Consider the following 24,848-nt stretch of genomic DNA (forward strand, 5'->3'; position numbering starts at 1 on the left):
TATGAGCAAAATATTCTCAAATACAACACTAAACCTCACCTATATTTCTAAAGGGTATGGCCATTATTACTCATCCTCTAATTTCATTTCTTTTTCCAGAAACCTACATCGGAGTTGATGACAGCAATCCAACTGGGTATTGGACAAAGTGTAGGAGCATTAAGTTCAAAAGCTGAACGTGATGTTCTCATGCAAGATTTCGCTGTCGTGGAGAGTGTCTTTTATCCAAGGTATGTACTCAGGATTTCATTACTTTTTTACAGCAGGGTCAGGACTTATATCATCAGATAGATTTACCTGCACTTTGAGTGTTCTGAAAGAGTTACCTGCACTTTGAGTGTTCTGAAAGAGTTACCTGCACTTTTAATTATTCTGAAAGAGTTACCTGCACTTTGGCTATTCTGAAAGAGTTACCTGCACTTTGAGTATTCTGAAAGAGTTACCTGCACTTTGATTATTCTGAAAGAGTTACCTGCACTTTGAGTATTCTGAAAGAGTTACCTGCACTTTGATTATTCTGAAAGAGTTACCTGCACTTTGAGTATTCTGAAAGAGTTACCTGCACTTTGAGTATTCTGAAAGAGTTACCTGCACTTTGAATGTTCTGAAAGAGTTATCTGTTCTGAAAGTATTATCTTCAATAAGAGTATTCAACCAATCACCCACCCACCCATGCACAAAGTCAACTAAAACTTTGCCTGGTCAGCTGAGCTAATAATACTAATAATCAGCTAATAATCGACTTGGTTATACTCTATATGACAACAAAAACAGGTTTAGAGCAAAGTTCAGGCTGGTAGACTCAAAAAATGTTTTGCAGAGAGTGTAGAATAAAACCCAGGTACAGGTGTTAGTAATCCTAGACCTTGTTTTCTACCTTTTGTTTGTTTGTGGTTTCAGTGAGGGAAGCAACTTAACACCAGCTCACCACTGTAGTGACTTCAGGTTCAAGACATATGCACCCATCGCCTTCCGATACTTTCGAGAGCTGTTTAATATTCAGCCCGATGACTTTATGGTGAGTGACAAGTTTAGTGAGTGAGTGAGTTTAGTATTATGGGGCGCGGTGGGCGAGCTGGCTAAGGCACCGGCTAGTGATCCAGCGAGGTTGAGGTGTCGGGATCGAGCCCACCTGTGACCAGGTGTAAAAACCTTGGAGTCAACTTTGTGTGCAGACTCTGTCAGTGTTGTCACAACCCCTAGTGTACAGTACACATCCCTGTGCACTTAAAAGAACCCACGAATCCGTTGGTATATGACCAAATGGTGGCCACATGAATACGTGCAAACACCTAGTTGCAGGTACAGCAATGTGCAGTGAACTTGGACAAAATACTGTGACTATGTGTCCCAGTCCACCCAGCTGTGAATGGGTACCTCGTTAGGATGAGAAAGCCACAATAATACAATGTGCCATTGAGATTGACATCCAATGATCGAGGGAATATATATCAGCGCCTTGAGCAAGCACTAGGTTGCCTGGATATGTATGTATATCAGTATCCTATATTAATATTAATATTATTATTATGCGGGTTAGAATTTATCTTCAGTAACCCATGCTTGTCGTAACAGGCAACTGATGCGATCAGGTGGTCTGGCTTGCTGACTTGGTTGACACCTGTCATCATGTCCCAGTTACGCAGATTGATGCTCATGCTGTTGATCACGGATTGACTGGTCCAGACTCCATTATTTACAAACCACCACCATATAGCTGGAATATTGCTGAGTGTTGCATAAAACTAAACGCCCTCACTACAAACCACCACCATATAGCTGGAATATTGTGGCCAATTCTTACCTGGATCTTCACGGGTTCTTGACCAATGAGTTGTGACTACTTAGTTGATGTCAGCCGCCATATAGTTGGAATATTGCTGGGTGGGGTGTAAAACTAAACTCACTCACTCACTAGTTGATGTCAGGCTGTCAGTTGTTCTGGTGACCTGTTTTCAGTTATCGCTGTGTGATGAACTGCTTCAAGAGTTGTCTAACCCTGGCGCCAGTGGCAGTATCTTCTACATCACCCAGGACGATGAATTCATCATCAAGACTGTCCAACACAAGGAGGCAGACTTCTTGACTAAGCTGCTCCCTGGATATTTCCTGGTAAGTGCAAGATCAGGTAGCTGTTGTACAACCTTAGCCCTACCATGATCGTAAGCCCATGTTAAAGTATTGGAGTCACGATAACCTTAGAGCAACGATGATACGTAGCCCATGTTAAAGTAAGTGATAACCTTAGTAAGCCCATGTTAAAGTATGGGAGTCATGATAACCTTAGCGTAGCAGCTAAAGTATGGGAGTCACGATGATCGTGTAAGCCCATGTTAAAGTATTAGAGTCATGATAACCTTAGAGCAACGATGATCGTAAGCCCATGTTAAAGTATGGGAGTCACGATATCCTTAGGGTAGCAGCTACGATGAAGCCCATGTTAAAGTATGGGAGTCATGATAACCTTAGAGCTACGATGATCGTAAGCCCATGTTAAAGTATGGGAGTCACGATAACCTTAGGGTAGCAGCTACGATGATCGTAAGCCCATGTTAAAGTATGGGAGTCATGATAACCTTAGCGTAGCAGCTACGATGATCGTAAGCCCATGTTAAAGTATGGGAGTCATGATAACCTTAGCGTAGCAGCTACGATGATCGTAAGCCCATGTTAAAGTATGGGAGTCACGATAACCTTAGCGTAGCAGCTACGATGATCGTAAGCCCATGTTAAAGTATGGGAGTCACGATAACCTTAGCGTAGCGATGATCGTAAGCCCATGTTAAAGTATGGGAGTCATGATAACCTTAGCGTAACGCAGCTCATGATCGATCTTAAGCCCATGTTAAAGCATTGAGTCATGATAACCTTAGCGTAGCAGCCCATGAAAGTATTGGAGTCATGATAACCTTAGCGTAGCAGATGCGATGTCGTAAAATGTTAAAGTATTGGAGTCACGATAACCTTAGCGTAGCAGCCCGATGATCGTAAGCATGTTAAAGATGAGTCATGATAACCATGTTAAAGCATGGATGATCGTAGCCCATGATAACCTTAGCGTAGCAGCTTAGCAGCTGATGATCGTAAGCCCATGTTAAAGTATTGGAGTCACGATAACCTTAGCGTAGCAGCTACGATGATCGTAAGCCCATGTTAAAGTATGGGAGTCATAATAACCTTAGCGCTAAGATTGCTGTAGGATTTTATGGTATGGTCAAGACATATAATCATGTGATAGATTTACCTGCATTTTGTGTATTCTGAAAGATTTGAAGTATGGGAGTAAATATCACCTTAGCAAAGATCGTCTTGTACAATGTCAGCCAGGTGGCCCAGTAGACAGATTAGTCAGCTGTCAGAAAATGCCTGGTTCTGTTCTGGATTTCAGATTTAACATTTCTTATTATTGGCTACAACAAACATATTTACTTAAAACAGCATGTCACTGGACTTCAGCCGATCAGCTGTGTACTTTCCATGAATGTTAATTGCTTCACCTTGAATGGCATTGCTTGTGATTATCACTGAAATACTGTTCAAAGTAATGTTAACATGATCTACCCATCTCAGTGGTACTCTCAGTTACAGACTTGGCAGTGGGGTAACCTAGTGGTTAAAGCGTTTGCTTGTCATGGGTACAATGTGTTGAGCCCATTTCTGGTGTCCCCTGCCGTGATATTGCTGGAATATTGCTAAAAGCGGCGTAAAACCATTCTCACTCACACTCAGTTACAGACTGTTGCAATGTCACGAGACCATGTGAGTTCTGAGATCATCAGGTTTAAATGTCATGTGGCGCGCCTGTCATGTTCATGAAAATCTTGACATTAATTAACTTCTGATTTATGTACGATATATATTATAATTTGTAGAACACCTAATATCCATCTCAAAGATGCTCAGTTGCACAAATTCTGCACAAAGCACAGACATTTTTTTTTACCTGGTTAACCCAGGCTGCATGTGAGGCATTAAAACGTTAACAATCAGATGACCATCTCATCCTAGCAGGTACCCACTCACTCCTGTAGGGAACAGAGGCAATTTTGATATTCACTTGCCTAGGTTGAGACCACATATGTCATGTGTGCTTCGTTGTTGAGCAGGATTGAGGTCCTAGAAACTCTCAGGAGTCATTGCTGGATTGTTTGGTCCAGACTCGATTATTTACAGACCGCCACCATAAAACTCAACTCACTCCCAGGAGCCAAGCTGCCAAACACAGTCACCCATGTTTTTTGCATGGTTCTATGCACAAGACCACAACCGTAGTAAAAAGCATATGCACAAGTCACTACACTTCAGTGTAGTCACAGTTTCATATAATATTTTTCCATCCATAGTGAGGCTTACATCCACTGATGAGGTTACATTCCACATTACTTTATTGACGTGATTCTGCACACAATGTTGGTTCTGGGTCCAGACTCTAAATTTCACATATTCTTTCTTTCCAGAACATAAGCCAAAACCCAAGGACATTGTTACCCAAGTTTTACGGCTTATACTGTTACCAGGTATGTATGTGTACCACTATTAAGCCAGTGATGGGAAGTTACAAAGAATGCCCAAATTTAGTTAATTTATAGCTGTACACCACTTGTACAGTGAAATTCTACTGGCCCTAAGGTACATGTAACATTTCCATCGCTGTAATTTAGATTTGCTGTGTCTGTATCCATGGTGGTTGTGACACAATGTGATAACAATTAATAAATGATGTTCATCCCATATCTGGGCGATGGGGTAGCCAAGTGGTCAAAGCGTTCGCTTGTCACGCCGAAGACCAGGGTTCGATTCCCCACATGGGTACAATGTGTGAAGCCCATATCTGGTGTCCCCTGTCGTGATATTGCTGGAATATTGCTAAAAGCGGCGTAAAACCATACTCACTCACTTCATCCCATATCTCATCCGTGATTATCCAACCCGTGAAGATCCGGGTTAGATGGTCTGCAGCAACCCATGTAGGTGACTAACAGGATCGGGTGCAGTGTTGAACAACAAACAAACAAACATCCCTGATTATGCCGTGATATTGCTGGAATATTGCTAAAAGGGGCATAAAACCATACTCACTCACTAAATCGCTCACTCACTCACTCTGTGTCGTGAAGTAAAAACCAAGTACAAAATCATGTTTCATGACTCCAAGTTTCTGTTTTGTTGTTTTCAGTGTGGAGGTAAAAACATTCGATTTACAGTCATGAACAATCTCTTACCATCTTCGATCAAAATCCATGAGAAGTACGACTTGAAAGGCAGTACGTACAAGCGGAAAGCCTCAAAACACGAGAGGTTGAAAGAAAGCCCCACCTACAAGGACCTGGACTTCATTGATCTCCATCCAGAGGGGCTTCTACTGGAAAAAGAAACCTACGATGCCTTGATAAAAACACTACAGAGAGACTGCAGGGTGAGGTGTGATTATCCAGAGATGCCAACCTCTCCGATTTTGGCGGAGTTACTCCGATTTTCAAATACAATATCTGCTCTCCGATTTCCCTTTAATAAAATCCCGATATTTTTAGAAAAAAATCTGAATTTATTTTTACGGTACACAATTTCATAAGTCACCGGTGATTTATTTGTGTGAAAACTGGTAAAAGCATTCAGAGGCTTAGCGTCCTTTGGGTGTCGATTGTGTATATTGCTTGTTATTGACGATGAAATTTTTCCGAATGCATGTGATAGTCCGTATGAAAGTGAAACAAAATGGCAGAGCCGACCACACGCTCAGCCCGAACTCGCACCTTTGGTGCTCAGGCCTGGATTTCAGCCAGTCATGACTCCATTTTCGTTAGATTCAGGGTTGGCATCTCTGGTTATCAGTCACAATATGCAGATCAATAATCGGACATCGGTAATCAATCGATTGATTGCAATCATAAACCCCATCACAAAACTCTAGGGCTGGCTAAAACGAAAGATAATGGAAAATATCTTCAATGGGAAAAATTCTTAATGATTATCGATATGAAAATTGTGTTATCAATAATATTCCTCATTGACTTTTATGATAGAAAAAAGTTCTATTTTTCTGACAAAATATGCAATTTTAGGACTTTTTTCATTGTCTGCTTCTAAATTATGTTCAGGAAGCTGTTTTATTAATGCATGCAAAAACAAGTCACCAGTCACTAGTGAGTCATTTCTTTCAGACATTTTGCTAAAAGTTACATATCTGATATTTATCTATAATTGATCTCTATGTTCTACACCCGTGAAGATTCGGGTTAGAATGTGCTTTCAGTAACCCATGCTTGTCGTAAAGGCGACTAACAGGATCAGGTAGTAAGGCTCGCTGGCTTGGTTAACATATGTCATCGGTTCCCAATTGTGCAGATCGATGCTCAAGCTGTTGATCACTGGATTGTCTGGTCCAGACTCGATTATTTACAGAGTGCCGCCATATAGCTGGAATATTCCTGAGTGCAGCATAAAATTAAACTCACTCATTCTATGATCTATTTCTATAACCAGCCCTAGTCCTTTGTCCAGCTTAAATGGCCGGTGGGGTAGCCCAGTGGTTAAATCGTTTGCTCGTCACGCTGAAGACCTGGGTTCGATTCCCCACATGGGTACAATGTGTGAAGCCCATTTCAGGTGTCCCCTGCCTGATATTGCTGGAATATTGCTAAAAGCGGCGTAAAACCATGCTCACTCACTCAAGCTTTAATAGTTATGCTAATTACTGTTGATTTGTCCTGTTAAAACTGGATTATTTACGAATTGGTGTGATACAGCTTTAATAGTGCCAACTACAACCCCAATCTTGTACAGAGGTGTCCTTTATCCAGCTGTAAGAGTTAGCGAATTTTATCCAAACTAACTTGTTTTCTTTGATTTGTTCCAGGTACTTGAGAGCTTTAAGATCATGGACTACAGTTTATTGGTTGGGGTGCATAATCTGGATTTGTCCTTACGAGAAAAGGTAAGACAATGTTCTTCAAAATAATATACCCGTGAAGATCCGGGTTAGAACTGATTTTCAGTAACCCATGCTTGTCGTAAGAGGCGACTAACGGGATCGGACGTGGTCAGGCTCGCACTTCCCATGATGCACTTCAGGGTAAAACAAGGGTTTCCCATGATGGTGTTTAGGGTAAAATGACTATTTCCCATGATGTGTTTCAGGGTAATATGAGGAGTAATATGAGCGTATGATCCCCATGATGTGTTTCAGGGTAATATGAGCATTTCCCATGATGTGTTTCAGGGTAATATGAGTGTTTCAGGGTAATAATATGAGCGTTTCCAATATGATGTGTTTCAGGGTAATATGAGCGTTTCATGATGTGTTTCAGGGTAATATGAACGTTTCCCATGATGTGTTTCAGGGTAATATGAGTGTTTCAGGGTAATATAAGTGTTTCAGGGTAATATGAGCGTAATATGAACATTCCATGATGTGTTTCAGGGTAATATGAATATGCATTTCCCATGATGAGTTTCCCATGATGCGTTTCAGGGTAATATGAACATTTCCCATGAGTGTTTTCAGGGTAATATGAACATTTCCCATGATGAGTTTCAGGGTAATATGAACATTTCCCATGATGTGTTTCAGGGTAATATGAGTGTTTCCCATGATGAGTTTCAGGGTAATATGAGTGTTTCAGGGTAATATGAACATTTCCCATGATGAGTTTCAGGGTAATATGATTCCCATGATGAGTTTCAGGGTAATATGAGTGTTTCAGGGTAATATGAACATTTCCCATGATGAGTTTCAGGGTAATATGAGCATTTCCCATGATGAGTTTCAGGGTAATATGAACATTTCCCATGATGTGTTTCAGGGTAATATGAGCGTTTCCCATGATAAATATGAGCATTTCCCATGATATGAGCATTTCCCATGATGCGTTTCAGGGTAATATGAGTGTTTCAGGGTAATATGAACATTTCCCATGATGTGTTTCAGGGTAATATGAGTGTTTCAGGGTAATATGAACATTTCCCATGATGCGTTTCAGGGTAATATGAGCGTTTCCCATGATGCGTTTCAGGGTAAAATGAGCATTTCCTGTATTATGTGTTTCAGGGTATTCAGTCCCGAGCGGAGAGTGGGTCGGCGCCTCCTGACACGCCCAGCGCCCTGAGCGACGGTACTAGCAGCACGGCACCTAGTGGTGGTGGTAAATGTAGGACTAATCTGTGGTGGTTGGGAAACAGATTTAATTCCTTCTCTGACTGCAGACATTCCACTGGCAATGTGTCACCCTATATTATGTACAGGCTCATCTTAGGTGTCCCTGGGGTGGTGGGGTAGCTGTGTGGTTCAAGCCTGGGTTTGATTCTTAACGTGGGTACATTTCTGGTGTGCCTACTGTCGTGATATTGCTGGAATATTGCTAAAAGCGGCATAAAACAAAACTCACTTACTCAGGTGTCCCTGGAGTGGTGACGTAGCCTTGTGGTTAAAGTATTCGGCTTGTTCCGAAGACCCTTGTTTGATTATCCACATGGTCAAATGTATAAATCCCATTTTTGGGGGCAGTGTAGTAGCCTAATGGTTAAAGCGACCGCTTGTCACGCCGAAGACCCGGTTTCGATTCCCACATGGGCACATTGTATGAAGGCCATTTCTGGTGTCCCCCGCTGTGATACTGCTGGAATATTGCTAAAAGCGGTGTAAAACCATACTTCCTCACTCACTCATTTTTTGGGTGTCCCATGTCAAGAAATTGCTGTTATAGTGCTAAAAGCAGAATAAAAACATATTCACTCACTCTGGTGTCCCTGGCCACGGCTTACCTAAATAATTATAGATGGTACATGTTGTTACCCTGTCAGGTATTTGCCGTTAATGGTCTGGTTGGCTGGGGGTTGCTATCTCGGTGAAAATTGATGCCCACAGTTTGACACTGAGGACATGGAAACAAATTGGTATGCAAGATTTTGCTGCAATAGATATAAATAAGCTGTACAAAAATTCTAATCGAAAGTCTGAGAAGGGAGTCTGTGCCATTGGAATGTCTCTGTACCTAACAATAATTACAATGAAAGCAATAACATCATGTTTATAGAATGAAAACAATTGTCTGACAATAATGGTCAGATATGTCTGATTTGTTTTTTCTTACTGTCTGGTTTGCAACGCTTGACATTCACCCAAATTCCCAACAAGACCACAGGACCAGTAACTTTTAAAAATCGCTGGTCCTTACAGATTCTTACTCGTCCTGCTGATGTCAAATTCAAATTTGCTCTTACTTTGTAGAATTTTATCTTAAAAATGACAAAGAACTAACATAGGCTAAACTTACATTTACACGTTGTCGTGTTCACTCATTGTTTTAAATATCTACTAGACCGTGGGATAGCACTTTTCAAAGTTGCACTGGTCCTGTCAACATTTTACTAGACCCGGGCCAGTGGGATAGCATGAATGTCGAGCCCTGGCTTGATGTTTATGATGTCAGGTCCAGGTTAGAATTGGTCTTCAGTAACCCATGCTTGTCGTAAGAGGCGACTAACAGGATCGGGTGGTCAGGCTCACAGGCTTGGTTGACACATGTCATCGGTTCCCAATTGAGCTGATCGATGCTCATGCTGTTGATCACTGGATTGTCTGGTCCAGACTCGATTATTTACAGACCGCCGCCATATAGCTGGAATATTGCTGAGTGTGGCGTAAAACTAAACTCACTCACTTTAAGATGTAAGGGTGTAATCATTGCTTTCATTGTTTGGGTGTTCTTTTGTAGTTTACTAACCATGTTCTCTAATTCTTTCTCATCCAGCCTACTAACAGTAACAGTTGTAGTGGAGACTTGTTATTCTTGATTTGGGTCTAGTTTTGATGAGTTAACAGTTGAATGTTTGAATAGTCTTAGTTGTATACTACCCAGGGAGTTGAGATTAATATTGAGTGTTCACTCTTGAGTCTGTAGTCGCTCAGTGTAGGAATGATACATTTTGATGTTCACCTATCTTTAACAGGACTATGTATTAAATGATGTAAACATTTTAGGGAATTCCTCATTCCTGGGAAAGTAACTGGGAATTCCCGAGCACAAATAATATACAGACAAGTTGCTGTTGATCATTTAGACCTTTAACCCCTTTTAGAAATATCCGCACTTCATCAGATCCTTGTGAACAAAACCCAGCAATGTTCATCGAAACTCTACTCAATAGTGTTTTATCCTATAGCTGGGCTTGATTTGAGAGATGTTAACCCACTTGCACCAGGTGCAACCTAAGATAAAAACCTAGTTGCACCAGTCAAATTCCAGTTGCACTGTTTTTATTGCAATATGTAATATCAGAAATATGCTATTGAATTATTTAGATGTTTTATTCAGAAGTTTACCCACTCAAAAATTGGCTTGCACCTGGTGCAAGTTGGACTAATAACTAGGTTGCACTTTGTAATATTGGGTTGCACCAGTGCAAGTAACAAAGCACTAAATCGAGCCCTGTATAGACTTACCTCTGTATCTAGTTGATGTATGATCATAGTCACCTTTCAGTGTTTGGCTAACTAATCAAAGATGCCAGCTCTTGTAAACTTGTAATGTTCACCCGTCCGTTTGTCATATTGGCCTCAATATAATGTAAATGTATGATATGGTCACTCTGACTGTCTTAGTTCTGACCATGTGTACCGCCTCCGTGGTGTAGTGGTTAGAGCGTCTGCCTGGAGAGCGGAAGGTCGCGGGTTCGATCCCCTCACTCACTCACTAACCTTGTCCTTTCACATGAAATAACAACAGTTGCAGCACTAATTAGGGCTGGTAGGATGCTCTTTAGACTAACAACTAGTCTCTGAAATGAACATTTGGTTAAATTTACTGAAAAAAAGTTCATAATAAAAAATATATATATATAAAATGAAAAGGAGCCCAGATACTTTCTTCAAGCTGAGGAAATCTAGACTTGCCACATTTTCTAGCCTGGGCTTTCTTGGATATATTTGCTTCAGGGTCTGTACGACAGACTAGATGCTCTTGTGTATTTTGTAAATGAACGGTATTCTTTTATGACATTGTTTCATTATGTGTGATTACTAGAATATTCATGAAAGGCTTTACTTGTATTTGGGTGTTATTTTTGAAAATGGGACCGATATCTGACCTCCCTAATAGCACTTAGCAGAATAGGGATCCACCTTTATTTCAATCACTGACAGTAGTCTGAAATAGGCCATGAACAAGACAGATCCGAGTTAGAATTCGTCTTCAGCAACCCATGCTTGTTGTAAGAGGCGACAAACATGATCGGGTGGTCTGACTCGCTGATTGGTTGACACGACGTCATAGATTGATGCTGATGATGCTGCTGATCACTGCCATCATAGAACTGGAATATTGCTGACCGCCTCCGTGGTGTAGTGGTTACAGCCTCCGCCCGGAGAGCGGAAGGTCGTGGGTTCGATCCCCGACCGCGTCATACCAAAAGACGTTAAAATATGGTACTTGTTGGTCCCTGCCTGGCGCTCGGCACTAATGGGTACAACAAGGACTGGTCGACTCGGAGTCAGTATAATGTGTCTGAGTGGGGTATTCATGCTTCACTGCGGCATGGTATCTCAGTGGGCTAGCACTATAAAACCAGCTTAAGTCTGGGCTAGTACAAGCAGCCGCACATACACATACACACGCATGCACGTCGTCATATGAGTGAAATATTCTCAAGCACGACGTAAAACCCAGTTTCACCTCACCTCACCTCACTGGAATATTGCTGAATGCTGCGTTAAACAACAGACAGAACAAGATGTATGATGGTGCAGTCAGCTCATTCCTAGTTTCTCCTTCTGTGTGTTCCTTCCCAGGAATATATGACAATACCTCCTTTTCCAGCTCTCCAACGAGGCAAGTCTTTCAAAACGAAGATTGCACAGTATTCCACAGCCATGGAGGCAATCCGTCTGAATGCAGAAACAGATGATATCGAAGATGAAGATGTTCCGTAAGTATTTTGCCAAATTTATTAATGAACTCTTTAAACCAAGTAATCCCATTATTAGGTTTATCATGTTCTCATCTTGTAGATTTCTGGTGTCCTCCACCATGATGTTGCTGGAATATTGCTATTGCAGAGTAAAACCTACTCACTCACTAATGTGTATCATGATCATCACATTGTTACCGTAATTAAATTGCAAATGATACCATAACCCAGCTAGTAGCAGACTCAGTGATAATTGTTATATTGCTGTCCATTGATGACAGGTATTTGTAGTTTTAGTGTATCTCTTATCATTATATAAATTCTCATCACTATATGGCTGAAATAATGCTGATGTGACGCTAAATATTTACCAAAGCACTCAAATAGGTGAGCTTCTGTACCTGCTGATCTCTTGTAATGACGACTAGTGTGGAACTTAAACACCACATATGCTGATATATTGTTGCGTCTTCTTGATTTCTAGACCTGGTGGCATCCCAGCCAAAAATTCCAAGGGTGAACGAATATTGTTGTATCTTGGTATCATCGATATTCTGCAGTCCTATCGCCTAAAAAAGAAACTTGAACATACCATGAAGGCCATCGTTATAGATGGGGTAAGTAGCATAACTGTTGAAACACTGGTACTATTTCTCTGTAGAAAATGATACATAACTTAAAATAATTGGAATTACAATTTGTCCACCAGCAACCTGTGCTTGCCCTATGATAGTGGGTGGAAGGATATATTTAAACCTGCTCTAAGGCCCATCTTTGGCCCAAGTCTGCAGCTAATTCCAGGAAAAAAACCAAAATGAATTTACAATTTCTCAGTTCCTCAATATTTATGAAAATAGAGACATACAAATTTGAACAGTATGCCAATGACAGTAAAAGTCCCATAATGTGAAATTACAATTTCCCAGCTCCTGAGAAAGAAGTAAAGTGGAGACAGGACAATTTCAACAATATTGTGATTTTTTCCAATTTTCCATCCCAAGATACTTACGATTACACAATGCCATTTAGAGAGTGGTCAGCTGTAACATATGTTATATTTGGGATTACACTTTCTAAGAAAAGTGGGTTCGAATCACGGATGGGACACAACTCAACAAAAGTACTAGAATCTGTACTTTACTAAGAAATTGGAATCCCAAATATAACATATGTTCCCAAGATACTTAGTTTTAAATGTATGGGAAATCCACAGATTTATAATGTCAGAAGCATCCAGATACCACATTGCCAGTAAAAGATGCTTACACATGTTCATAATTTCAGGACACCATATCTGTTCATCGACCAGGCTACTACGCCAACAGATTTCTGTCATTTTTCGCAAATCGTGTATTCCGGAAAATTCCAACCCGTAAGTATGATTATTTTCACAGTTAACTGTGTTCAGTATCTTGAGGTGAGGCTTGAAGGGGTTTAAGATCAGGATTATTGCACATATATCACAACACATCTGTATGTGCCACTGCTTGCTCTTAATGGCACTGCTGAGAGGGTGCATAAGTCCCAAAACTTTCAAAGTTAAATTTTTGCTTACCCGATTTTTAAACGCAGTATATTTGTTCCTTTAAAATTCGGCTAAACTTTCCTACAATCGCCAGCCGCTGAAGGGATGGTGTAAATCCAGCTAGAGTCCATGCAGGTAGCAAATGTACTGTAAGTCCCCATGGACCCTAGTATGGTGATCTACCTTCAGTTGTTGGCGATCTATAGCCTATTTTATATTGTGTTGTCCCCTATAGTTAAAATGTTTTAGATTTAATTACTTGTTTTCTTGTATATCTGTGATATTCTAGTTGTTTTACTGTCCTTTGTCGGCAGGTTTTTATAATATATATATTCCATTTCAATGTCAAATGTTCTCGTCACGATATGGCTGAAATATTGCCGATGTGACGTTAAATATTAACTCACTCACTCACTCTTAATGGCACTGGGGGCAGTGGGGTAGCCTAGTGGTTAAAGCATTCGCTCGTCACACCGAAGACCCGGGATCGATTCCCCACATGGGTACAATGTGTGAAGCCCATTTCTGGTGTCCCCCGCCGTGATATTGCTGGAATATTACTAAAAGCAGCGTAATACCATATTCACTCACTCACTCCTAATATTAGCAGTTTTGTGCTCGCTCCCTGAAAAACGTTCCGTGTTTTTATGTTCCCAAACACATCCCCACTGTGGGTCTTCCACGTAACCAGCCATTGATAGTCACTCGCTCCATTTCCGGCCAACAGAATGGTTAAGGAAGATTTTCTGTGGTTTCTTATCCAAGCCATCCTATCAAAATTATAAAGTGTTTGCACAAAATTAGGCTGGGATTGTCTCTTTAGTCCCTTTATACCCATCATATCTATCCATAATTATTTTAAATCATAATTATGGTCCATGGTCCGAGTGCTGTGTATGGTCCGGATCGATAGTGTGTAGCCTAGTGGTTAAAGCGTTAAAGCATCGTTCGTCACACCGAATGACACAAGTTTGATTCCCCACATGGGTACAGTGTGTGAAGCCCATTTCTGGTGTTCCCTGCAGTGATATTGCAGGAATGTTGCTAAAAGCGGCGTAACACTAAATTCACTCACTCACTGTGTGCCAGGCAATGAAACAAGTATCATCCATTGCACCATAGACACAGTCTGAAAATATCACTAGATTACTTGAAAGCATCTTTCATATAGTTGTTCTGTTGATGTAAACCTGGAATAACGTCAGTGAAATTGATTTACAGCTCTCAAGCATTCTCCCTCCAAGAAGAAAGGCCAGGCAGGTCGAGCTCGAGCACAGACAACAATACCTGAACAGCCAGAACCAGGCCCGTATGACAGAAGGCTGATCGAGAAAACACAGAGGACCATCAGCTTCTCAGACGAAACTGGTCAGTACTCATGCATACCCAGGTCTCAAGATTTCACATGTCAGTTGACCGCCTCCGTGGTGTAGTGGTTCGATCCCCGACCACGTCATACCAAAAGACGTTAAAATATGGTACTTGTTGGTCCCTCCCTGGCGCTCGGCACTAATGGGTACAACAAGGACTGGTCGGCTCGGAGTCAGTATAATGTGTCTGAGTGGGGTATTCATGCTTCACTGCGGCATGGTATCTCAGTGGGCTAGCACTATAAAACCAGCTTCAGTCTGGACTAGTACAAGCAGCCGCACCTACACATACACACGCATGCACGTCGTCATATGAGCGAAATATTCTCAAGCACGACGTAAAATCTCAATTTCACCTCACCTCACATGTCAGTTGCTCAGATGACCACCGTGAGTGAGGTGCACAAGTGTGTCCCTGGTTTATTCAGCAGCTAAAATGGGTTCATTATTCTGTTGGAAATTCTGTGGTAAAAGCATACTTGTTTTCTCCCTTCCCCCACCTGCACAAACTAATTGTTAAACACTTATCATTTCATATGGCATAAATTTATGCAAACATATAGGCATAGTATCACTGATATTTATGTATGGTTAGACAAAGTTAACAAAGTTTATGTAATCACAAGAAAGATTTCAAGGGAGATTTATTCATTCAATCATTCATTCAAACATTTATTCTTTCATTCATTTATTTATTAATCTATTTATATTAGGGACCATATTTTTAATGCATCAATTGCACAGTAAACTGTTGAAGATCATTCAAGTGCTAAGAATGCAAAGAAAATGATAAAAGGTCAATGATAAAAGGTCAGTTTCAGTTTTCTATATATAATTGGCAAATGATAAACACTGTGAAATAAATAAATATACAGTAGGCTTATCCTTCAGGGAATATGGTGTGTAGTAATCCGTGTGTGGTTGTACACCCTCGCTTCCTGATTCACTTCTGACATTGACTACATCAAATCATTTCCCCAATCAAATAAAGCGTTCAAGCGTTCTGTGATCCTATCCTGTTCCAGCTCCACAGTCTGGCATAAGTGGGCGGCCGGACCTTCTGCCGGACACTTCAACGCCGCCTCGAGGTCACTTCTCACCTGTCACCAATCAAAACTCATCAAATACCTCACGATACTCGGACTCGCGCTCGCCCAATAATGATGGAAGCGGGGATGGCCGAAGGTTGGTTTCTCCTGTTTGTTATCGGGTCATAGAATCACATTTGTCTCATGGACTAAAGACTATGATACAGGATTTAACTGGGGTAAAGAGTTTGTCACTGGGATGCAGTAGTTGTCACAGAAATAAGTATTTTTAACTATGGGGAATAATTTGTCCAAGAAATAATGGATTAAATACAAGAAATAATGGAGTAAATAGTAAAAGCACTAAAAATTATCTCCATCTATAACAGCCATTGACTATATGTTCTGACCACTGATAAGCCTGGGTATTGTTGACGATTCTTTTGTAATTTAATGTTAAACACGATGTTTCACCACATATCATCCATAAAGTCTCATTACCAATATACACATACCCGTGAAGATCCGGGTTATCGATCTTCTGCAACCCATGCTTGTCGAACAGCGACTAACGGGATCGGGTGGTCACTCGCTGACTTGTTTGACAAGTGTCATCGTATCCCAATTGCGTACATTGATGCTCATGCTGTTGATCACTGGATTGTCTGGTCCAGCTGGAATATTGCTAAGAGAAATTAAACTCACTCACTCACCAAAATACAAGGCTCATATGCATGTTTTGCTCTGAGTTCATACTGTGTTGGTGGTGCACGCTTCTTGTCTCCATGTTGTGCTGATTTTCACCGCAACAGCTTTTAAGTTGCCTTGGCAACAGGAATGGAAGATGTATTTTTGAAAACTATAAACATATATCAAAAACAGAAGAGGTTTTTTTAGACCAGACCAATTTTATTTCTTGTTTTACGGATCCTCTGGTCATATTTTTTCAAGAATAAGAAAAAAAATTAAATTAATTTTGCCCGCTCAAAAAATAAAATCTTCATGTTTATATTGGCCAAAAATGTATACTTACCCCAAAACATTTTTTTGATTGTTTTTTGCCCCATATACACTTCATAAGTTGCCAAAAATAAAATACTTTTGGTATTTAAAAGGAATATAACTTTGACTGGTGGTTTTAATTTTTTATTTTTTTTCCCTCCTGCCTTTAGGTTTTCTGAGGACAAAAATGAGTAAAACAAGAAATAAAATTGGTCTGGCCTTAGTACTGTATCAGTTATCTGTCTATAAAACATGAATTTCAAAGCTGGTCCTGTCTGAATACTGTTATGTACATTGATCACTGGATTGTCTGGTCCAGACTCGATTATTTACAGACCGCCGCCATATAGCTGGAATATTGCTGAGTGCGGCGTAAAACTAAATTCACTCATTCACTTCAACACAGTTAATGACTCGCAAAAGCCACTTGAACAAGACATTACTGTGACTGTTAAAGAGTTTCTGGTCTTATGCGCACTCTATTAGGGGTTTTGTCACTTTTTGCTCTGCTTTGATTATATTGCAGAGCTTCTCTTGGTATTATTGTCGCTATTTATTGTTGGCAGTGTGACTTATTTGTCGTTGTTTGTTTGTCAACAGGCCGTGGTACAGGTATGGTCATATGTTGCTTGCATGACTGCCGTGTTTAGTACATACATATACTGACCTGCAAAATAACGCATCGTATAGAAATATGTCAAGAGTATTGAACAATATAACGTTAATTTGATTTATGATGGCCCAAATGTGAATATTTTAAGTTATTGTTTCTGATGGCTTCCATTACATGGACAGTTTGTGATCATTGATATTCCAAAGATAGGTTTTGAAGTTGCGAAATTTATGTAAGAATGTTTCATAGAATGTTGAAAAAATTCTCGAATCTCCTAGTACTATTGGGGCGGTGGGGTAGCCTAGTGGTTAAAGCGTTGGCTCGTCACCCCGAAGACCCGGGTTCGATTCCCCACATGGGCACAATGTGTGAAGTCCATTTCTGGTGTCCCCCGCCGTGATATTGCTGGAATATTGCTAAAAGCGGCGTAAAACTAAACTCAGTCAGTCAGTCCTAGTACTATTTGTCACCATAGAAATCACTGTGGTATTTGCCCAACAAATTTAAAAAATGGCGTCAATGATAATTTATTAGACATCAGAAGTGGTAAGTCATTAGAAGTGCTGGACAAAGCGCCAGGTCAATGTGAGAAATAATGTCAATGTCTATATGTTCAAAATTATTTCTTTCAAGTCATCAGCTCAAGACTTTTACCAGTTAATATAGACCATTAGATCACATGAAAATTTGTCTTGATATGAAGGAAATGGTGTGATGCGTTTCTTTTGCAGGTCAGTATATAAGATGAACATAATTCATCTTCATGTTACAGTAGCAACCTTCAGCATGGATGTCATGTCTTTGAGTCTGTTTGCATAGAAATGACTCTTGCACGAACTTCATAACTATTCTTCAAAGGGTCCATTCAGGGAAATTCCGTAATTCGGTTTCACCAATTCGTTCCTTAGCAAATCAACAGAACCAGTCTGTCAGTGACAATTGTGCTGACATGCAGTTTGTATGGTACTGTTTTTCATTTTCGATCTGTGAATTCTCATGTTCTGTATTTAATTACTATCCTTTGAATAATCAGGCTGGAACCTGGGAATTTTTGGAAATAGATATTTGATCCATAAAAGATGGAAAAGACAAGTAATAAATTTGCTCACCACAGTTAAAAAATACTATGTGTTAGTGGATATGCTCTTTGTCTTGCAAAAGCGTTTGTGGAAAAAATAAAATTCTTCGTCTTCAGAAGGGTCAAGGCCCCATTTCACAAAATGATCTCAGCTCTATAACTGTTGTAAGCCTATGAAGACCAGGATTAGAATTGGTCTTTGGCAACCCATGCTTGTCGTAAGAGGATCGGGTGGTCAGGATCGCTGACATGGTTGACACATGTCATCACATCCCAATTGCATACATCAATGCTCATGGTGTTGATCACTGGATTGTCTGGTCCAGATTTAATTATTTACAGACCGCCGCCATATAGCTGGGAAATAGCTAAGTGCGGCGTTTAACAACCAACACATACACACATGTAAGCCTATGTAGGAGTTACGATCATCTTGGCGATCACAGTCACTTTGTGAAATGGGACACAGAATATCACATTGGTCAGCCCCCTTAGTTTCTGCATTGATGTTGTGCTGTTGTTCATTTCTCAAGGGTTTGTTTAGATGTAAATATTGTTTGTGGAGTAAGAGTTTGATGAATAATGAAGAACCCATTTGCAGATTCAAGGGCAGTCTCCAGCACCCTATTAAACCTAATGAGAACTGGTGGTTACCATCGGTAACAAGGTTGACTGTGTGTCACAGTGACCTTACAACATGCATTGTTGCTCATGACATCAACCACTGGTTTCCCATCCTCATTTTGAATATTTACATGCTGGTTGGACAGAGCTTTAATGGATCTGTCTGGTGTAAAGTATTATTCACATGCTGGTTGGACAGAGCTTTAATGGATCTGTCTGGTGTAAAGTATTATTCACATGCTGGTTGGACAGAGCTTTAATGGATCTGTCTGGTGTAAAGTATTATTTACATGCTGGTTGGACAGAGCTTTAATGGATCTGTCTGGTGTAAAGTATTATTCACATGCTGGTTGGACAGAGCTTTAATGGATCTGTCTGGTGTAAAGTAATATTCCCATGCTGGTTGGACAGAGCTTTAATGGATCTGTCTGGTGTAAAGTAATATTTACATGCAGGTTGGACAGAGCTTTAATGGATCTGTCTGGTGTAAAGTAATATTTACATGCAGGTTGGACAGAGCTTTAATGGATCTGTTGGTTGGACAGAGCTTTAATGGATCTGTCTGGTGTAAAGTAATATTCCCATGCTGGTTGGACAGAGCTTTAATGGATCTGTCTGGTGTAAAGTAATATTCCCATGCTGGTTGGACAGAGCTTTAATGGATCTGTCTGGTGTAAAGTAATATTCCCATGCTGGTTGGACAGAGCTTTAATGGATCTGTCTGGTGTAAAGTAATATTCCCATGCTCAGTTGTGGAAATCTAGAGTTGAGTTCAGTCTTTGTTTTCAAGTTAGAATATCATAGATGCCTCATTGTAAATTGTTTACTTGTATTACTTTCTTGTGTGAAACCTGTCTTGTTCTTTCTTACTTGTACTTTCAATATCCCTTGGTCCCATATCAGGAAGCATTGTAGTGCTGAAACATCTAGTAAATCCCATATTAAATGCACTTCTGACAATCATAGCATTGCAATTGCTTTGTGAAATGAGCCAGAGTTATTAGAGCATGTTTCATTTACATATAGAAGTTCCTCATCAACCAATTACAAAACTGATATCCAGGCCTACCAAAGAAAACTTTCCCACTGTGCAGAAAAACACAGAAAAGTCAACATTAATCGTGGAAATGCGATCGAGACTTTCTCTTCCAAAATCGAAGTTGCAGGCTCTTAGTATTTTTATATAGGGGGCGGTGGGGTACCCTAGTGGTTAAAGCGTTCACTCGTCACGCCGAAGACCCGGGTTCGATTCCCCACATGGGTACAATGTGTGAAGCCCATTTCTGGTGTGCCCCGCCGTGATATTGCTGCAATATTGCTAAAAGCGGCGTAAAACCATACTCATTCACTCACTCGTATTTTTATCCAGTTTTAGAGATTTAAAGTTACTGTTTTTACGGTTCCAGTAGCGAGGTTTTATGTTTATGTTGCTATTTCCACGATTAATGTGGACTATTCAGTGTTTTTCTGCACAGTGGGAAAGTTATCTTTGGTAGGCCTGATATCTGTAAAGGTGTTAGTACTGTCATGTGATATTTCATGGATCTGTAGAAGCATATCGTGATGCCATGTTGTGTCATGATAATTTACTCTCTTACTCAAATATGTCCAACTATTATAGGGTTTTGTGGTCGAAGCATCCATTCAAAACTGGGAGTCCTGGGGACTCCCCACATCAGGGCATATTTTTCAAAACTGGGAGTCCTGGGGATTTGGGGCATATTTTTTTGAGAGTCCATTTCCAAAATTGGGAGTCCATCAATTTGCATGAAATCAATGATCATGGATGCTTCCCATTTCATAATGATTATGCTTTAATATGTGTTAGTTTCAATGTCATTAGAATAGTGATTGTAAACAGAATGTTTATATTTTAATATGGGATATCATTACAAATTCATGAAGTTCTTTCCCAGAAGAAAATTATATTACGTCCACATGGACGCACATGATTTTAGTTTAGGGGTACATCATCAAATTTCTGAGTCCAATGCGCAGGAATCATGCGTCCCGTAAAACCCTGCACATGGGTACAATATGTGAAGCCCATTTCTGGTGTCCCCCGCCGTGATATTAATGGAATATTGACAAAAACTATATAAAACTAAACTCACTCACTCACTCATTGAAACATACTCACTATGATAGAAGGATAAAGCATCTGCAGGGATAGTGGAAACTTGACAGTTCCACCCACTGTTTACATCATATCAAATGATGTGACAAGATGGTACTTGTTGTTCCCCTGCCTGGAACATGGCAATGATATGCATCAGGAGTAAAACAAGAACTGGCCAGTCAGTACATTGTGTCTGAGTGGAAGATACACACTGACCTGCATTGTGGTATTGCATGGAGCTATCACTTTAAAATTAGCATGCAGATCGTCATATGTATGAGAGCAGTAATTTTGACTTGACTTGATTATTTACAGACTGTTATGAAGATCCGCTTTACAATTAGTCTTCAGTAACCCATGCTTGTCGTAAGACGCGACTAATGCGATCAGGTGGTCAGGCTCGCTGACTTGGTTGACACCTGTCATCGTATCCCAATTGCTTAGAACAATGCTCATGATGTTGATTACTGAATTGTGTGGTCCAGACTCGATTATTTACAGATCGCCACCATATAGCTGGAATATTGCTGAGTGCGGCATTAAACAACAAACAAACTAATAATTCCTTCGAGTGGGTTTTATGTGTAAAGCCAACTTCACGCATTCCTTGCCATGATATTGCTGGAGTAATTCTAAAAGCAGCATTAAAATACATACTCACCAACTATTCAACCCGCCATATAGCTGGAATATTGCTGAATGTGGTTGGTTTAAAACCAAACCCACTCACTCACTATTCAACCCGACATACTGTTATATTCCCATGTGTCACTTTCAGATCGGAGTTGATGACAACAGCATATCAGTCTGAAGAGATGACACCACGCTACATGACAACAATACGGAGTTCCCCGCCCTTGAGTCTGTCTGAGTCGACGCCCACGCACACGGAACACACCGAGGGAACGCCCAGTTTCACAGCTTCCAGTCCTAGCTGTTCCAGTGATGTTCTGGGTAATGCGGCCAGCACTTGCACATGTAATTTCTGCTTGATATCATAATTTGACTCGCAACTTGATTCATATATGTTTTTAAGGGGAAAAGAAATTTGGATGGTTGTGCGTGAGAGTTCTTTACCCAGGGATTGGGAAAGGCAGGCGCCATGGGCCATTTTGCACATTAGAATAAAAAATGGCCCATTAAAATTTTGAAGTTTACTATTGATACAAGGGCAGTGGCCCTTTCTAAATTCAGAAAATGGTTAATAATCCTGAATACTGCCCATTGTCAAAGTTCTCTATCCCAATCCCTGTACATTACCATGTGTATAAATTTACTACTAGCAATAACTCAACTTCTTTTTATATATTAAAAATTGGATCAAATCTTTGAAGGGCATTACGAAGTGGAATACGTAAGGAAAGCAAGGTTTATGGATGTCAACGTCTTTATTGTGAATAACATACTAAAGGAGCCAAGCATACACTCCGAAACGTCGTGTTATTCACATTGAAGAAGTTGACATCCATAAATCTTGCTTTTCTTATTAAAAATTGAATGAAAAATTTGATTCAGAAGTATAAAATACATTATCAGTGTTAAACATTTGAGTGATTGTGTTGAAGAATTCTTGATTATTACACACTGTTAATAACATATCATTAAATATCATGAATAATGCATAAAAACTGGAATTTGACTTTGGTATAATTATAATATATTTAACATTTTGAACGATATTTAGTTTGGCCATGTTATTGTCAATTATTATTCAGAGGTTAATTTTTTAAACAGAACATTCTGGACATATGTGAGCCCATGCCTCAAGAAATACAGTGGAAGCCCTCTAAACCGGCATTCATTGGGACCGGCAAAAAATGCCCGTTTAGAGAACTTTTCCCTTTTCAACCTGAGAATTATCTACCGTGTGCCTTAAAATACGACTGAACAACGTGTTGATAGTCATCATGTTGAGTCAAAAACAAATCATGCGTCAGTGTTAATTTTGTCAAGTTTACTATTTTCATTCACACGACAATTAATTTATAATACAATTGACACGTGTCACTCACCAATTTACCTCACCTACTAAGGCCTAATCCTTATCCACTGGTAATCCATCAGCCAATCAACAGGAGAGCCGAGATACTGGATGCCGGTTTAGAGAGTGTTAGTTACTGTGCAAACAGTCTATTAGGCGGTCTTTCTTGTGCCGAAATACGGAATAGACTGATGCCTGATTAGAGGGGCGTGAAAATGATCATAAATTAATTAGCTTCTGCCGAGACCAAATTCTAGTGCCAATGTTGAGGGCATGCCAGATTGGAGGGCGGCCTGTTTAGAGGGCTTCCACTGTATAATGAAAGAATTTTAATCTAGGAACTGATGCTTTGCAATTAGATTTAGACATACAACTTCAATGCTGCATACTAAAATTGTATATTTTATATCCCAGCCAAATAAATACTATTTTGATATGATCAGTGATAGGATATGTCAGTAATTCAATGTCTTGTTCTGTGATTGCAAGTACAGAAAAATACATTTTATTATTTATCAAGGACATTGGAATGTCAGGGGGAAATAACTCCTGTGTTATAAGGGAGAATATATTAGAATGGTCTCCCTTAGAACACTCACTCATATTTGTACTAGACCCAGCCATTTCTAAGATTAGATTCAATGAAAGATTTCCAAGAGTGATATATCCAATTTCAGAGACTGCTTTCTTATTTCAGATTAAACTATTTTTTAATTTTAATTAACGATTGATTGAATCAAGTTGCTCGTCAGTCACAGCCTAACACATTTCTCTTTCCTCTTATTTCACATAATTTTATATCATATTTATTTGTAGACTTTAAATGTAGATAGAATGCAATAATCCTGTTCTTAACCTCTCGCTCTCTCACTTGTTTTTCTCATCAATTTGAGTGATATTTTAAAAATTAGTCATATATTTCTCCTGGCTTTAATCATAGACATTTGTGTGATTGTTTCATGTTTAATTTAAATGTTTTTAAAAGGTATGTTTGATTGAGATATTTTTTTTTTGTCTGTACTGTAATTACAGACACCTGGGGCGGTGGAATATCCTAGTGGCTAAAGCGTTCCCTTGTCACGCCAAAGGCCCAGGTTCAATTCCCCACGTGGGTACAATGTGTGAAGCCCATTTCTGGTGTCCCCCGCCGTGATATTGTTGGAATATTGCTAAAAGCGGCGTAAAACTGAACTCACTACAGACACTTGAGTGCAATCAGATGATGTATTATATCATACTGATTAAAGTTTGGATCATTACCAAAGGTGTGGGTTTAAAAAACAACTGCATTTCTAAACATTCTAAATTAAGTTTAAGTGTTTTCTTTTGATATTTGAGGTCAAGTATGTTTGAAAAAGGGGAAGAATTCAGTTGCAGCTTGGTAAAATTAGGAGTAATTAAATCATTGAAAATGTCAAAATTATTATAAATATGGGGAAATTCATTGCTGAGGGCAAACCATTGTAAATATAATTGTGAGAACACAGTATGTCACAAAAGGGATTTGTAGATGAGATGTCATTTATAGTTTGGATTCCTTTCTGTCTAAACCTTACCATAATTCTATTCCTCACTAATGAAAGGAGTCATTAATCAGTCTACAT

General features: G+C 39.8%; 1 protein-coding gene across 13 annotated transcripts in view; it reads left to right on the forward strand.

Moving 5' to 3' along the window:
* The window catches only part of LOC124283883 (phosphatidylinositol 4-phosphate 5-kinase type-1 alpha-like), a 76,071-nt gene that overhangs the window by 21,489 nt on the left and 29,734 nt on the right, over positions 1-24,848 (forward strand). For 9 of the 13 annotated variants that reach the window (XM_046719914.1, XM_046719918.1, XM_046719917.1 and 6 more), the window contains exons 4-17: positions 100-230; positions 901-1,018; positions 1,960-2,112; positions 4,458-4,517; positions 5,177-5,416; positions 6,857-6,934; positions 8,048-8,147; positions 11,814-11,922; positions 12,389-12,521; positions 13,189-13,276; positions 14,651-14,797; positions 15,825-15,984; positions 17,430-17,441; positions 22,042-22,241. In XM_046719914.1, the coding sequence (XP_046575870.1) occupies positions 100-230; positions 901-1,018; positions 1,960-2,112; positions 4,458-4,517; positions 5,177-5,416; positions 6,857-6,934; positions 8,048-8,147; positions 11,814-11,922; positions 12,389-12,521; positions 13,189-13,276; positions 14,651-14,797; positions 15,825-15,984; positions 17,430-17,441; positions 22,042-22,241 (1,729 nt within the window). The remainder of the gene's footprint in view (positions 1-99; positions 231-900; positions 1,019-1,959; positions 2,113-4,457; positions 4,518-5,176; positions 5,417-6,856; positions 6,935-8,047; positions 8,148-11,813; positions 11,923-12,388; positions 12,522-13,188; positions 13,277-14,650; positions 14,798-15,824; positions 15,985-17,429; positions 17,442-22,041; positions 22,242-24,848) is intronic. The other 4 variants (XM_046719913.1, XM_046719910.1, XM_046719915.1 and 1 more) reach the window with 4 other exon arrangements.

Source organism: Haliotis rubra, unplaced genomic scaffold (assembly GCF_003918875.1).
Source record: "Haliotis rubra isolate DU_JTF1 unplaced genomic scaffold, ASM391887v1 Scf324, whole genome shotgun sequence".
In the NCBI taxonomy this organism is placed as follows: Eukaryota; Metazoa; Mollusca; class Gastropoda; order Lepetellida; family Haliotidae; genus Haliotis; species Haliotis rubra.